Source organism: Toxotes jaculatrix, chromosome 22 (genome assembly GCF_017976425.1).
Source record: "Toxotes jaculatrix isolate fToxJac2 chromosome 22, fToxJac2.pri, whole genome shotgun sequence".
In the NCBI taxonomy this organism is placed as follows: domain Eukaryota; kingdom Metazoa; phylum Chordata; class Actinopteri; family Toxotidae; genus Toxotes; species Toxotes jaculatrix.
The window spans coordinates 899,079-912,924 of NC_054415.1; the positions used below are offsets into that span (position 1 = coordinate 899,079).

The following is a 13,846-nucleotide window of genomic DNA, read 5'->3' on the forward strand; positions in this document are numbered from 1 at the left end:
ACTCCCTGCTGTGTTTACATTACACGTTGGATGCGTTCATCTCTGCTTTTAGCATCTCAGAGGCTGAACGGTGTGAAGCTGGTGTGAAAGCAAAGGGGCCACTGCTGCAGCTAACAAGCTAATGGTTAGGTCAGAAACATCAGCTCCCCTCTGCTGCTCTGTTTACTTTCCCCTGACGTTTCGTTCATTGTGCAATATCTCATTCAGTAAGAAAATTCATTTGAGGGGGGAAAAACTCTTGGTGTGTTCGTTCGAAGCAGGGTGGCTTGTCAGAGGCCACGTTAACACCTGGCGTGACCTCCTTGGAGAGCGTTCAGTGAGGAAAGTGAAGGAGGAAAGTTCTCCTGCCTGCTGGATTTGGCCCTGTGGGCTGCTGCTGCATATGCTGCGCTGGATTACACTGATCCAACTTAATGCCTAAGACCACGCAATCATTCATAACTACAGGAGCTGTTGAGGGCACAGCCGTGGTTGTTCCCAGCACCATCTGCCGCTGCGAGGAGGATTAACTTCGAGGAAGATGTTGAAAAAGGAGGGGGTGGGAGGGCCTGATCGTCACATACACACCCTGATCTGTCGACCACCCACTCCCAGATCCCTACATTTACCAAAACCTCATTTCGGTTTCAGTCTCTTTAAGAATTCAAGTCTGGAAAACACTTAAAGCTGATATAATCAATAATTCTACAATAACAAATAATGAAATGAGTAAACGTTTGCTTCCCGCAGCTTTAAAGAGTTTCAGCAGCTGCCATTTGCTTCTACTCCACTAATTCATTTATAACAAAGCATCATTCAAAAATCTTACTTTGTAAAGTAACTACAGCAGTTAAATGAATGTAGGGCTGCAAAAAGTACAATATTCACTCTGAAATCAGGTGATTGGAAGTAAATCTCACTGACCTGTGAAATGAGACGACCAACACTTGTCTTCTGTTTGTTTCTGTCTCCACAGAGAGTTGAAGCCCTGCCCTCCGACCATCAGGAGAGTCGATCTGACAGCAGGAACCCCTCCACCTGGAAACACAAACACAAAAAACTGCTGCTGCACTTCAAAAAACAGCATCTTCAACCCTTTTTTGGAACTCTGTGCCTTCAATCAACATTCACCAGTGATACTTCTTCTTTTGCTTTTTTTTTTTTTTTTTTTTTCTTTGGAGCAGGACTCAGAGGATATATCTGCCTGATGTAGGAGGGCCTGGGATTGTGCTGCTTTGTCTCTCTGGAGAAAAAAAATAATCAAACATAACCAGGACATGCAACTTTTCATCATTTTAATGTCCTAACGTTCTTTTTTTTCTACAAATCGTGTCAGTGATTTACTTCATATCAGAAGAAATCCCTTGCTGTGCAATATCGGTCGATATTTGTGTGAAGTTGTCATGTGGATGTAGACTTTGGACGAACTTTTTGGTTTATTTTTGTAATGATGTTTTCCTGATTTCTATTTTTCTAAAATGTTAAGACAGGTGTGGGGAGAAAAAATCATCTGAATACATTTAGGGGAGAGAGGATGTTTGGTTGTTGCTAAAAGACAATTTGCCCAAGTTTAGTTTTCCTCAACTGCATCCCCTCCAGGGCCAAAGCCATAGCCTATCTCAGATAACAAAGCACCGGGTGTTTTAAACACACCAGGGTCCCTAACAGCAAGATGCATTCAGGGTCTCACCATTTGGGGCCAACGCCACCGGCTCCTCCTCTCAGCTCATCTTAGCTGTTGGATTTTTGGAGCGATGCTTTGGTTTCTACAGTTTGTTCAGGGGCTTGAATCTGAAGTGTTTAGTATTCTCTACCTTTGTGTGGCCTGTTCTTCTTGCTGTTATTTTGTACTTCCTCCTACATATCAATCAAGCAACTATAAGTGGCATGAGTATGTCTGTGTGCAAATGGAGAAGAATGAATGAGTGCCAGAATGGGAGGTGAAATACTGTAAATTCTTAAATAAAAGTCAAATAACGTCCAGGTCTCATATAAAACATCAGGTCAAAAATTAAGGAAGATAAAAATCTATCGATATAAAAATCAATCTTGACGTTCATGTTCCCCTCAGGATGAACTGTAATAACTCTGGTGATTTACTGACTGATACCTGAAAAAATAATGACTAAATTTATGTTAGATTTGTGCCTTGTTAGCTGGTGTTCGCAAGTAGCTTAGCCTAAGTACTTTTTCTAACCTGTTAGCTTATCTCAGTCTGTCAGTACTGTTGTTCTGGTTTAGCAATCTAGAAAAGAACAGGAACATGAGGATGGATGTTTATTCTGACCTCTGGGCTGAAGCACAAAGGTGTGGTCGATAGCTCTGATTACAGTACACAATGCTGTGCCATACTGGTCTGGATGCTCTACCTGCTTCCTGGATGGGCATTAAATTTAATTTAATTTAATTAATAAGTATATAATATATAGTACAAATTATTATGTTTCAAATACAGGCTGCTATTTGAGAATTTACAGTAATTCCCATTTTATGGTTTCGACCCTGTTTTCTGCAGTTGTGCATCGTGTTGTGTGTCTCCTTGAAGCTGCTATCCCTGTACTGTGTAGATCGGAGATGTCCAGCCTTATCCCTACAAACATCCTCCATTATACCTCACACACACACACACACACACACACATGCACATTTATTTTATAGGCTCATCAGGCATCAGTGGTAAACTTGATTCAGTTTGTACCTTTCAGGGAACTAAATTATTTTGTCCCATGTTCAGTAAAGTAGATTTGTTTTGACCTGTTTTACAGGTATGGGGAGTCCAAAGTAGGGCTGAACGATTTTAGGAAAAGATCTAATTGCAGTCAAACAGTCAGACTAAGATACGGCTCAGTCGCTGTGAGTGACCACATATCAGCTCCTCCTATCTCCCGGTGTCTTCGGCTGCTCTTATCATCCGGATAAACGCCGTAACTCCGCTTGTGGTCCAGCTGAAGCCATTTGACTAATGAAGCAGCAGGTGGAGCAGGTGATACTGATTGCGTTAGCCTGACCTGTGCACGAGCAGCACGCCGCTTCTGATCGGTGAGCTCGGCAGGTAGGGAGACGGCAGGTATGTGGAAAATAGTGGACACAGCAGATCCTGGGTCAGTCAGGAGCACTGCAAAAACCCGCAGCTTTGCCGATCACATGATCGCGTTGTCTGAGAACCGCAGTTTCGATCAGAAAACCATAAATCGATCGGTCCTAGTCCGAAGCTCTTCGACCATCCAGCAAGCAGCTCCGACTGGCTGCCTAACCCAAACCACAAAAACCCCAGAGCGAAGTGCACCACAGTGTGTGGACAGACTTTTAACTCTATGTTGTACATCTTTCTTATCTTACACAAGCAGAGAAAATTCAGACACATTATTTTTGTATAAAAATAGAGAGAAAATAAGACTAAGCTGGAAATAAATAGGTTTAAAAATCTGCTTTACTAAACGCTTAGTGTCAGTATCTCAGAAGTTAAGAACCTGTTGGGAAGTTTGACTTGTGTTTTTGATAAATGTAACAACAAACAAACAAAGCCCAGGCACAAACTGGTGCTCATGGTCCACAAACTTGTTTCAGTCATATCCTGAATCCTGAGTTTCTGACATGTTTCAGCATTTGTTGAAAAGCACATGTTTGCAGGCATACCTGCAAAGTGTTTTTTTTTTTTTTTTTGCATGGTTTTAACTGAATACAGCCCTATGGGTAGTTTCCCTTCTGTGTGGAGTCAGTAGACTTTGCTGCCTGTGAGTGTGAATCATCCGTGGAGCTGCCTCCGTCCATCAAGTACCTTTACTGACACCATCCCCCAAAACAACGCTGCCAAATTGGTCTGAAAAAGCCAAAACTTTCTGACGTTCTCTGTGTATCAGTGGTTTAAGTGTATCACATGTTAAACCTCATCCCCTTAATGTTAACATTGTGTTTTTAACAAAAAGATTCCTGTTTGTTAAAATGTTAATATATGCAGAAGAGTTATGAAATAAACTGAAACAAACTCAATTGTGGCTCTTTGCTGTTGACTGAGGAGAAATGAGGGAGGTTGCATTTCAGTGTTTTGCCACTTGATGGTGCGACACATGTAAACCTCTCAGCAGAGCGTGACCAGGGCCTGTGGGTCCATCTACATTCACCCTGACACGTTTGAGAAGCAGGGGGATTTTGTTACTTGTGTTATTTCATTTACCATATTCATAAAAGAGCAGTTTTAAATTAGAATAAATTTACCTCACAATCAATCTTTTATTCCCAGAATATAAACTGAGTGTTATTTGAAAGAAATGATAAAAGATACCTCCCTCAAAAACGGAGGTGCTAACGATTTGAGAGGTGACACTAGTAAACAAATGTTAACAGACAAACCTTTTGGATTTTTCCACATATTGAGCATTATGGCCAAATATTTGCACTCGTTAACACTTTTTTCACAAACGTCTTTACCTTGTTCTGTTGATACTGACTTCCGTTTCCAGCACCAACACACTGAGGTTAAATCACATCTTCCATCACTGTGTGCTGTGTGATGCATCAGCCAATCGCAGAGCGGGAACAGCACAGTCGCATTTGCATCTCGTGTGTTGAAGAACACCGGGCGCAGCGCTCTCTCCTCATACTTACTTGACCATAGTCAGTCTGTGAGGATGCCTGAACCCGCAAAGTCCGCGCCCAAGAAGGGCTCCAAGAAAGCCGTGACCAAGACCGCCGGCAAGGGCGGCAAGAAGAAGAGAAAGACCAGGAGGGAGAGCTACGCCATCTACGTGTACAAGGTCCTGAAGCAGGTCCACCCTGATACCGGTATCTCTTCAAAGGCCATGAGTATCATGAACTCCTTCGTTAGCGACATCTTTGAGCGCATCGCCGGTGAGGCCTCCCGCCTGGCTCACTACAACAAACGCTCCACCATCACCTCCAGGGAGATTCAGACCGCCGTGCGTCTGCTGCTGCCAGGTGAGCTGGCCAAGCACGCCGTGTCTGAGGGAACCAAGGCTGTGACCAAGTACACCAGCTCCAAGTAAACAGCTCTGCTGCTCCAACAAAACAACGGCTCTTTTAAGAGCCACACACTTTATCTGAAAAGGCAAACTTCTCTGAACTTGGTGGCGACTGGTTTGTTTAATTTTCAAAGCTTTCTCGGTGTAGATATCAGCCATTAACGTTACTTCTGTTAGATTTGCACTGTTAAGCTAAAGGGTTCATACACTCCACTTACGTGTAACAACATAAATACATACATGTTAACGTAAAACTACTGATAAAGTAACGTTCTAGGTGATGAAATCGTGTGTACTATCACTACGTAACTGTGTTGTTTTGTTGGTGACAAAGAAAATACGGGGGAGAAAATTGGTTATTAGATTCTTTTGCGACACCAGATAATTTCCTGCTGCTGTCCTTGAGGTAAAGGGTTAACAGCTTGTTTTGCCACCCAGAGGAGCCTGTGGTCCTCAAACACGTCCGCACAACTGACATAAATACGGAAACGCTACCCTTAGCGGCCATTAGTTTCGTTGAACAACAGCTGAACCAAGAAGATGAGCGGAAGAGGAAAAGGAGGCAAAGGACTCGGTAAAGGAGGCGCCAAGCGTCACCGTAAAGTTCTCCGTGACAACATCCAGGGAATCACCAAGCCCGCCATCCGCCGCCTGGCTCGCCGTGGTGGCGTCAAGCGTATCTCTGGTCTGATCTACGAGGAGACCCGCGGTGTGCTCAAGGTCTTCCTGGAGAATGTCATTCGTGATGCCGTCACCTACACCGAGCACGCTAAGAGGAAGACGGTGACTGCTATGGATGTGGTCTACGCTCTCAAGAGGCAGGGCCGCACTCTGTACGGCTTCGGCGGTTAAACCAGACCTGAACTTACAACAACACAACGGCTCTTTTCAGAGCCACACAAATCACACAGAGAGCCAATTTCACATTAATACGTTGTTGCTGTAATGTTAGTGTCAAAATGGCAGTGTTCAATGTTGCTTGTACGGCGTCCGAAGATTGAAACTAACCATGTGTGGACAAGAGTCAGACGTAATGTTAATAGTAAAGGCCAGTCGGTGTTTTTCAGTCTCCGGTAGAACGTGGCAGTAAAATCATTTTAACTGACTGAGGAGTTACGCGCTATGCTGGTTTCAATTAAACACCTTATTTTAACCGAATGTGGAATCATTTACTCCAGTTTGAACCACATCACACTTGAACGTGAGAAGCTGCATGTCTGCCATGGTTGTATTATTTTCTTCATTAGTCAGGGGCTCAGGAAAGATGTGTGGGTCTTAAGAGTCGTTCCGTCCAGGGAAGTCAGCTGCAGAGCAAACACTCAGGCAGGGCCTGTTTAATACGGAGGACGTGAGCGACAACGCTGTCTCTGACAACTGAATGCAAATCAGCAGAAAATCAATTGTTCAAGTATTGAGCTAAATCAATCTATGGATTACAGCGATACACACGTGCATTAAACAAACCTGTCATTGAGTCAAACCCCCAAAAGGAAACAGCTCTTATGAGAAAAGTATGTGGCTCTTAAAAGAGCCGTTGTTTTCACTTTGACGACTTTAAGCCCTCTCTCCGCGGATACGGCGAGCCAGCTGGATGTCTTTGGGCATGATGGTGACTCTCTTAGCGTGGATAGCGCACAGGTTGGTGTCCTCGAAAAGACCAACCAGGTAAGCCTCGCTAGCCTCCTGCAGAGCCATGACAGCTGAGCTCTGGAAGCGCAGGTCGGTCTTGAAGTCCTGAGCGATCTCCCTCACCAGGCGCTGGAAGGGCAGTTTGCGGATCAACAGCTCGGTGGATTTCTGGTAGCGACGGATCTCCCTCAAAGCCACGGTGCCGGGCCTGTAACGGTGGGGCTTCTTCACTCCGCCGGTAGCTGGGGCGCTTTTGCGAGCAGCTTTTGTGGCCAGCTGCTTCCTGGGGGCTTTGCCACCGGTGGATTTACGAGCGGTCTGCTTAGTTCTTGCCATCGTTGTTGATAGTTCGTTTTTCTAATGTTGAACATGCTGACAGTGGCCGCTGGTGTCTGTTTTATAGTCAGCACCGGAGCGCCGACAAAGCTCATTGGTCCCATGTATACACGTGATCTACAAACGGACTTCGAAAGCTCAAACCGGTTTTAATTTATGAAGTAATGTAAACAATAAGTATATGTAAATTTAAAAGTTTATACGTTCATAAAATTACTTTTACAGTATTTATATTAAGTTTGACATTGTGTTGTTACTGGCAGTGGCGCTGCTTGCCAACAGGAAAGGCAGGCAAATGCTTGGTGCCCCAGGCCAGAAGGGGGCCCCCGAGGGCTGACCAACTTTGATTCACTGAGGCAGCCCCACCCCCACCTCTCACTCTCACAGCAAGTATCTCATCCCTCTGACAGAGGAAACGGGACAGTGTGGAGTATAATACAGCTGTTAACTTAGCTCAGAGCATGTTGGTGTGTGCTGCTCTGCTGGTCCTGATGTGACCGAGCTCAGCAGGCTAAAAATAAAAACATCGAACTGGGACAATACTTTTACCAGCCAAGCTTAACTGTCAAGCTAAGAATACTAAATTACAGAGTTTATATGCAAGAATTTTTTTTTTCTTTTCTATTTTTAAATTGCACGTTTGTAATGTTCATATATTTATTTTGAAAAGATTGCAATGTGCTCTTTTGAAATAAAAAAATGTTTGCATTTCACATTTTTTGATAGTGTCATATTATTATTAATATTATTATTATGTAAGGGTGATGAACGCTGGTTGGAGGGCCCTACAGACTCTAGAGCAGAAGTGTCCAAACTGTTCCACAAAGGGCTGTGTGGCTGCAGGTTTTTGTTTCAACCAGTCAAGAGCACACAGTTGGACCAATCAACTGTCTGAAGACTGACATCAGCTGATTAAATGAGTCAAGTCAGGTGTGCTGCTGCTTGGTTGGAACAAACCCTGCAGCCACACGGCTCTTTGTGGAACAGTTTGGACACCTCTGCTCTAGAATCACCTCGTTACTGGCAAAACTTATACAGCTGTTGTTGTAATGTTCCTACAGTTGTGCAATCAAGTGAAAATGTGGGAGTTGTAGCAAGACAGCCAGATTTAAGTGGTGAATCACAGCAATGTGGTTCAGAGGAGTCTTTATTGATCCCCTGAGGGAAAATGGAGGCATTGCAATAATATACAGATAAATACATTTAAATAAAAAAAGACAAAAAAGTAAAAAAAAAAATTACATCAAAATAAAGGGTACAAACAAGTTCAAAATTATAAGGCAAGCAATAAACATGCAATACTTACTACCAGTGTTGTGAGATCAGCAGGAAAGCAGTATGTAATGTAAAAAGCATGTAATTTGATTGAGAGAGTGACTTTACCTTTCAATTATTGTAAGAACTATTACACTATGTACAAATGTGAACTGGTACTACATATAAACACTTAAACTTCTGAAAAGGAAACCTGCTCTTCAGTGAAATATGTGGGTGGCTCTTAAAAGAGCCTTTTGATGAGTGTAAATTTACTTCCTTTACTTCTTGGCTGTTTTCTTGGCAGTAACCTTCTTAGCTTTGGCAGCTTTGGGTTTAGCCACCTTCTTCGCTGCTTTCTTGGGTGTAGCCGCTTTCTTGGTCGTCTTCTTCGGGCTCTTTGGAGACTTCTTAGCCGCTGCGGGTTTCTTGGCAGCTGCAGGTTTCTTAGCTTTCTTCGGGGTTGTCTTGGCTGCTTTGGACTTCTTGGTGGCTGCTGGCTTCTTAGCAGCGGGGGCAGTGGCTTTCTTCGCTGCTGCTGGCTTCTTGACTTTAGCAGCGGAAGCTTTCTTCACTGCTTTCTTGGGCTTCTCAGCAGCCTTGCTCGCCTTGAAAGACCCGGAAGCTCCGATTCCTTTGGTTTGCACCAGAGATCCTTTCCCGACCAGACTCTTTACGGCACGTCTGATGTGGGCGCTGTTGTGCTCCACATCGTAACCCTGAGCTGCCAGAGCCTTCTTCAGAGCTATGTAAGAAAGACCATTGCGCTCCTTGGAGGCGGACACCGCTTTCAGGACGAGCTCACTGGCGCCGGGTCCAGATTTCTTGCTCGGCTTTGCGGCCTTCTTCTTCGGTGCTTTAGCCGGAGCGGCTGGTGCAGCTGGGGCGACTTCTGCCATCGTGTTGTCGATTCGATTCTGTCAGCGACTCGGATCAGAGTGATACACAGTTCCCTGCTAAGAGAGGAACTTAAACACACCATGAGAACCGTGGAGACTCAACCCAGCCCGCTGCTCTCTGCTGCTGCAGGAATACAGGAGCCACTTGTGTTTTCTCTTTACCAATAAACCTGTAAAATACGCATTTGGTGGAAGTAGTAAAGCGTAAAATCGAATCGAACTGATGGCGAAGGAGTTTCTCTTCACTTGGAATCCATGTAAACCTTAAGACTTTTCTCCATTTTGTTTTAGAAGCGTTTAAACCTCTCCCATCTGCCGCCGTGTGAGGCACCGCTCGGTGTCTTTTCTCCGTGATTTCTCTCCTAAATCTTTTAAAATCCAGCAGAAGCCCAATCAAACGACTTTGACAGCGAGACGACAAGTTTGTTCAGAGATACGATGCAAAAACATTCAACTCTTGACGGTATTTTTTTGTTAAACACGAGTTTTTTCGGCATCTGCAAACACACGCATGTTGGTGGAGGCCACCGGCTGAGTTACTTCCTGCGACAGTGTGTGTGTGTGTGTGTCATCTATTTACCCCCGTTTTTCCCTTTAATTCATAACAGAATCAGACTTCAATCGTAGTTCTGACAGTCTGAAATGTGTCAGGCAGATAATCAATCACTGCAATAACACAACTGCTCTAACACAGACCCCCAACTTGTAGAGGAGACAGATATGCCCAAGCTCACACAAACTGTTAATACTAGATATCAGTTCATTTGTACTCAGACACTTGGGCAGGTGCTCTGACAGAAGAATAAATGAAAACGGATTAATCCACTCAAAGTACATATTTGGGCCATATTACTTAACAATTCAAAAGTCATATTTTATGTGTTTATATATCAAGGACAGTGGGCATTGATAAACAATACTGTCAACAGGCAAGATTTAGCAAAGGACCTTTTTTTAATCTGATATAAATGATACATATCTAAAAGAGACAAAACATCTTTTCTCTAAAAGATATATATTCAATTTCAATAATACAGTAGTAATTTAAGTAGCATGCAACACAGTAATAAAAAGAGAATACTAATATTATTATACAGATATGTATTGGGGTATGTTGCAACATACTGATCACAATATGCACCTTATATACGACTATAGTAAGGGTAAAGCACTTTTACTTAAATGGCACATTTCACAATAGGTAAAAGTATAAAAGTTGCATTGTTTACATATTGTACTGTACATAAACAGTAACATGCAGAATAATACAATAAACTGAAGGAAGGAGAGAACAGTATACCTCCAGAACTGAAAGACTCAGCAGCACCAAACACACAAAAACACACACACAAACAGTTATGAACTATCAGTATGACAAAATGTAAAATATACATTTAAAAAAATACATTAAAAAAAAAATTACGTTTATCAACTTAATTTCAGTGTGAACACAGTTAGTGTCAGTGGGTCCCAAGAGAAGGGTGAGAATGAAAAGCCACCACCCATGCATAGAAATTTTCAAATTTGTGATATATTTTTCAAGCTGTTCCAGTTGTGTTACTGATGTAACATTAAAAGTTAAGATCCATAATAACTAGTGTTTCTGATTTGCTTAATTTCAGAGACAATGACGTGATACCGTGCAGATGAAACTGATTATCTGGAAGCACTTACCTGGACACGCAAAGAGTGCAGGGAGTGAAACCTGGCCAGGTTTGACTGCTGATCTGGTGAGAAGAGAACTGGAGAGGCCTCGCCCCAGAAAAGCAGCTGGACTGAATGGCATAAGCCAGGGGTGGGCAAACTGTTCCACAAAGGGCCGGTGTGGCTGCAGGTTTTTGTTCCAACCAAGCAGCAGCACACCAGACTTCACTCATTTAATCAACTGATCTCAGTCTTCAGACAGTTGATTGGTCAACTGTCTGAAGACAGTTGACCAATCAACTGTCTGAAGACAGTTGATTGGTCAACTGTCTTCAGACAGTTGACCAATCAACTGTCTGAAGACTGACAGTCTTCAGACAGTTGATTGGTCAACTGTCTGAAGACTGTCAGTCTTCAGACAGTTGATTGGTCAAACTGTGTGCTCTTCATTGGTTAGAACAAAAACCTGCAGCCACACTGGCCCTTTGTGGAACAGTTTGCCCACCCCTGGCATAAGCCCACATGTACTTTAGGCACGTGGGAGCCAACTGTGTGGAGTCCTGCAGCACCTGTTCACCTGTACCACCAGAGTGTCCTAGAGCTATGGAAAACAACATGTCTGGTCCCAGTGCCTAAGTAAGGACATGCTGTGGCACTGAATGACTACAGGCCCATAGCTCTGACCTCCCACATAATGAAGGTCATGGGGGGGTTGGTCCTGGCACACCTGAGGAGACTAGTGTGTGCAACATCTGCTGCAGTTTGTGTACCAGCCCCATGTGGGGGTGCAATTATATATCTACTCCAGAGGGCCAATTCCTCCCTGGACAGACCTAACATTACTGTCCACATTATGTTCTTTGACAGTTCATCTGTCTTCCATACCATCCAGCTCAGGCTGTTGAAGGAAAAGCTGGAGAGCCGCATGGATGTGGACACTCCCCTCATTACCTGGATCACCAGCTGACGACCAGACCTCAGTTTGTGAGGCTGCAGAGCTGTGTATATAATGTAATACCTATAAGGTACCAATACCAGCTTCATATAGGCCACAGCAGCAGTTTACCAGGTTTGCTTCAGCAGAATAGAATAGAAGAAAAATAAAATAGAGTAGTAAAGCAAATGAAATAAAAAGGTCATTTTAGATGAATTTGCTTTAATGACAAGGAATTTGTTTCAGATTGGCTAAAGTATGGGTGAATTCTAGAGAAGCATAAAACAAACGACATAAGCAGTGACTGCCAGTCATAGTAAGTGTGGAGTCCTAAGCAACTTTTGAGTGTGTTTGCAGATGCCGAACAAACTCGTATTTAACAAAAAAATACAGACAAGAGTTGAATGTTTTTGCATCGTATCTCTGAACAAACTTGTCGTCTCGCTGTCAAAGTCGTTTGATTGGGCTTCTGCTGGATTTTAAAAGATTTAGGAGAGAAATCACGGAGAAAAGACACCGAGCGGTGCCTCACACGGCGGCAGATGGGAGAGGTTTAAACGCTTCTAAAACAAAATGGAGAAAAGTCTTAAGGTTTACATGGATTCCAAGTGAAGAGAAACTCCTTCGCCATCAGTTCGATTCGATTTTACGCTTTACTACTTCCACCAAATGCGTATTTTACAGGTTTATTGGTAAAGAGAAAACACAAGTGGCTCCTGTATTCCTGCAGCAGCAGAGAGCAGCGGGCTGGGTTGAGTCTCCACGGTTCTCATGGTGTGTTTAAGTTCCTCTCTTAGCAGGGAACTGTGTATCACTCTGATCCGAGTCGCTGACAGAATCGAATCGACAACACGATGGCAGAAGTCGCCCCAGCTGCACCAGCCGCTCCGGCTAAAGCACCGAAGAAGAAGGCCGCAAAGCCGAGCAAGAAATCTGGACCCGGCGCCAGTGAGCTCGTCCTGAAAGCGGTGTCCGCCTCCAAGGAGCGCAATGGTCTTTCTTACATAGCTCTGAAGAAGGCTCTGGCAGCTCAGGGTTACGATGTGGAGCACAACAGCGCCCACATCAGACGTGCCGTAAAGAGTCTGGTCGGGAAAGGATCTCTGGTGCAAACCAAAGGAATCGGAGCTTCCGGGTCTTTCAAGGCGAGCAAGGCTGCTGAGAAGCCCAAGAAAGCAGTGAAGAAAGCTTCCGCTGCTAAAGTCAAGAAGCCAGCAGCAGCGAAGAAAGCCACTGCCCCCGCTGCTAAGAAGCCAGCAGCCACCAAGAAGTCCAAAGCAGCCAAGACAACCCCGAAGAAAGCTAAGAAACCTGCAGCTGCCAAGAAACCCGCAGCGGCTAAGAAGTCTCCAAAGAGCCCGAAGAAGACGACCAAGAAAGCGGCTACACCCAAGAAAGCAGCGAAGAAGGTGGCTAAACCCAAAGCTGCCAAAGCTAAGAAGGTTACTGCCAAGAAAACAGCCAAGAAGTAAAGGAAGTAAATTTACACTCATCAAAAGGCTCTTTTAAGAGCCACCCACATATTTCACTGAAGAGCAGGTTTCCAGTGGATATTCAGATGATACTGTTTCCCTAAATTGATTATTACTATTCATAATTAATAATTGTTAACCTGTCCTGGCAGTGATTCTCTGTAGGAAAACGCAGCCACTACCTCTGCAGGAGGGCAAAGATAATGAAAGATTTACCCCAAAAAACAAACCCATACACCCTTATATAATGTGTTGCTGCTGTATATTTGAAACTGTTGCAAGAAATTTTAAATAATTATGCTACTGGCAATTTATTAGCTGACATGTGACTGTGATTCGTGGTCATCTTATTCGTGTTTCCTAAATAGAAATGATTTCAATGATTCTATGACGTGTGTCCAACACCGATTCAAAGGTAAGTCACTGAAAATCAGATTTACATGCAATGACTTAAGCTCATTATTTCACAAATCATATTACTAGATATGATTGTTTTATTATCTCCTTTGTTGTACTTGTTTTCTTTCAATTTTATGTTACCTTCCACTTTCTGTTCTACGATCATGTGATCGCCAAAGCTGCGGGTTTTTGCAGTGCTCCTGACTGACCCAGGATCTGCTGTGTCCACTATTTTACTCATACCTGCCGTCTCCCTACCTGCCGAGCTCACCGATCAGAAGCGGCGTGCTGCTCGTGCACAGGTCAGGCTAACGCAATCAG

General features: G+C 43.8%; 4 protein-coding genes across 4 annotated transcripts; 3 read left to right on the top strand and 1 right to left on the bottom strand.

Annotated features, from left to right (window-relative positions):
• Positions 1-4,604: 4,604 nt before the first annotated feature.
• On the top strand, positions 4,605-4,984 carry LOC121176462 (histone H2B 1/2-like). The gene has a single exon (XM_041030525.1). The coding sequence runs from the start codon at positions 4,608-4,610 to the stop codon at positions 4,980-4,982; it is 375 nt and encodes a 124-aa protein (XP_040886459.1). The 5' UTR covers positions 4,605-4,607; the 3' UTR covers positions 4,983-4,984.
• A 379-nt stretch (positions 4,985-5,363) lies between these two features.
• On the top strand, positions 5,364-6,572 carry LOC121176459 (histone H4). Its single transcript, XM_041030523.1, has one exon. It carries the CDS (start codon positions 5,499-5,501, stop codon positions 5,808-5,810), a length of 312 nt encoding a protein of 103 aa, XP_040886457.1. The 5' UTR covers positions 5,364-5,498; the 3' UTR covers positions 5,811-6,572.
• A 1,482-nt stretch (positions 6,573-8,054) lies between these two features.
• Positions 8,055-9,136, bottom strand: LOC121176454 (histone H1-like). The gene has a single exon (XM_041030519.1). It carries the CDS (start codon positions 9,074-9,076, stop codon positions 8,459-8,461), a length of 618 nt encoding a protein of 205 aa, XP_040886453.1. The 5' UTR covers positions 9,077-9,136; the 3' UTR covers positions 8,055-8,458.
• A 3,297-nt stretch (positions 9,137-12,433) lies between these two features.
• LOC121176453 (histone H1-like) lies at positions 12,434-13,805 on the top strand. Its single transcript, XM_041030518.1, has one exon. The coding sequence runs from the start codon at positions 12,509-12,511 to the stop codon at positions 13,124-13,126; it is 618 nt and encodes a 205-aa protein (XP_040886452.1). The 5' UTR covers positions 12,434-12,508; the 3' UTR covers positions 13,127-13,805.
• The last annotated feature ends 41 nt before the right edge of the window (positions 13,806-13,846 follow it).

Coding starts and splice junctions, on each gene's coding strand:
- LOC121176454 (XM_041030519.1), bottom strand. CDS start 9,076: ATGGCAGAAGTCGCCCCAGCTGCACCAGCCGCTCCGGCTAAAGCACCG.
- LOC121176462 (XM_041030525.1), top strand. CDS start 4,608: ATGCCTGAACCCGCAAAGTCCGCGCCCAAGAAGGGCTCCAAGAAAGCC.
- LOC121176453 (XM_041030518.1), top strand. CDS start 12,509: ATGGCAGAAGTCGCCCCAGCTGCACCAGCCGCTCCGGCTAAAGCACCG.
- LOC121176459 (XM_041030523.1), top strand. CDS start 5,499: ATGAGCGGAAGAGGAAAAGGAGGCAAAGGACTCGGTAAAGGAGGCGCC.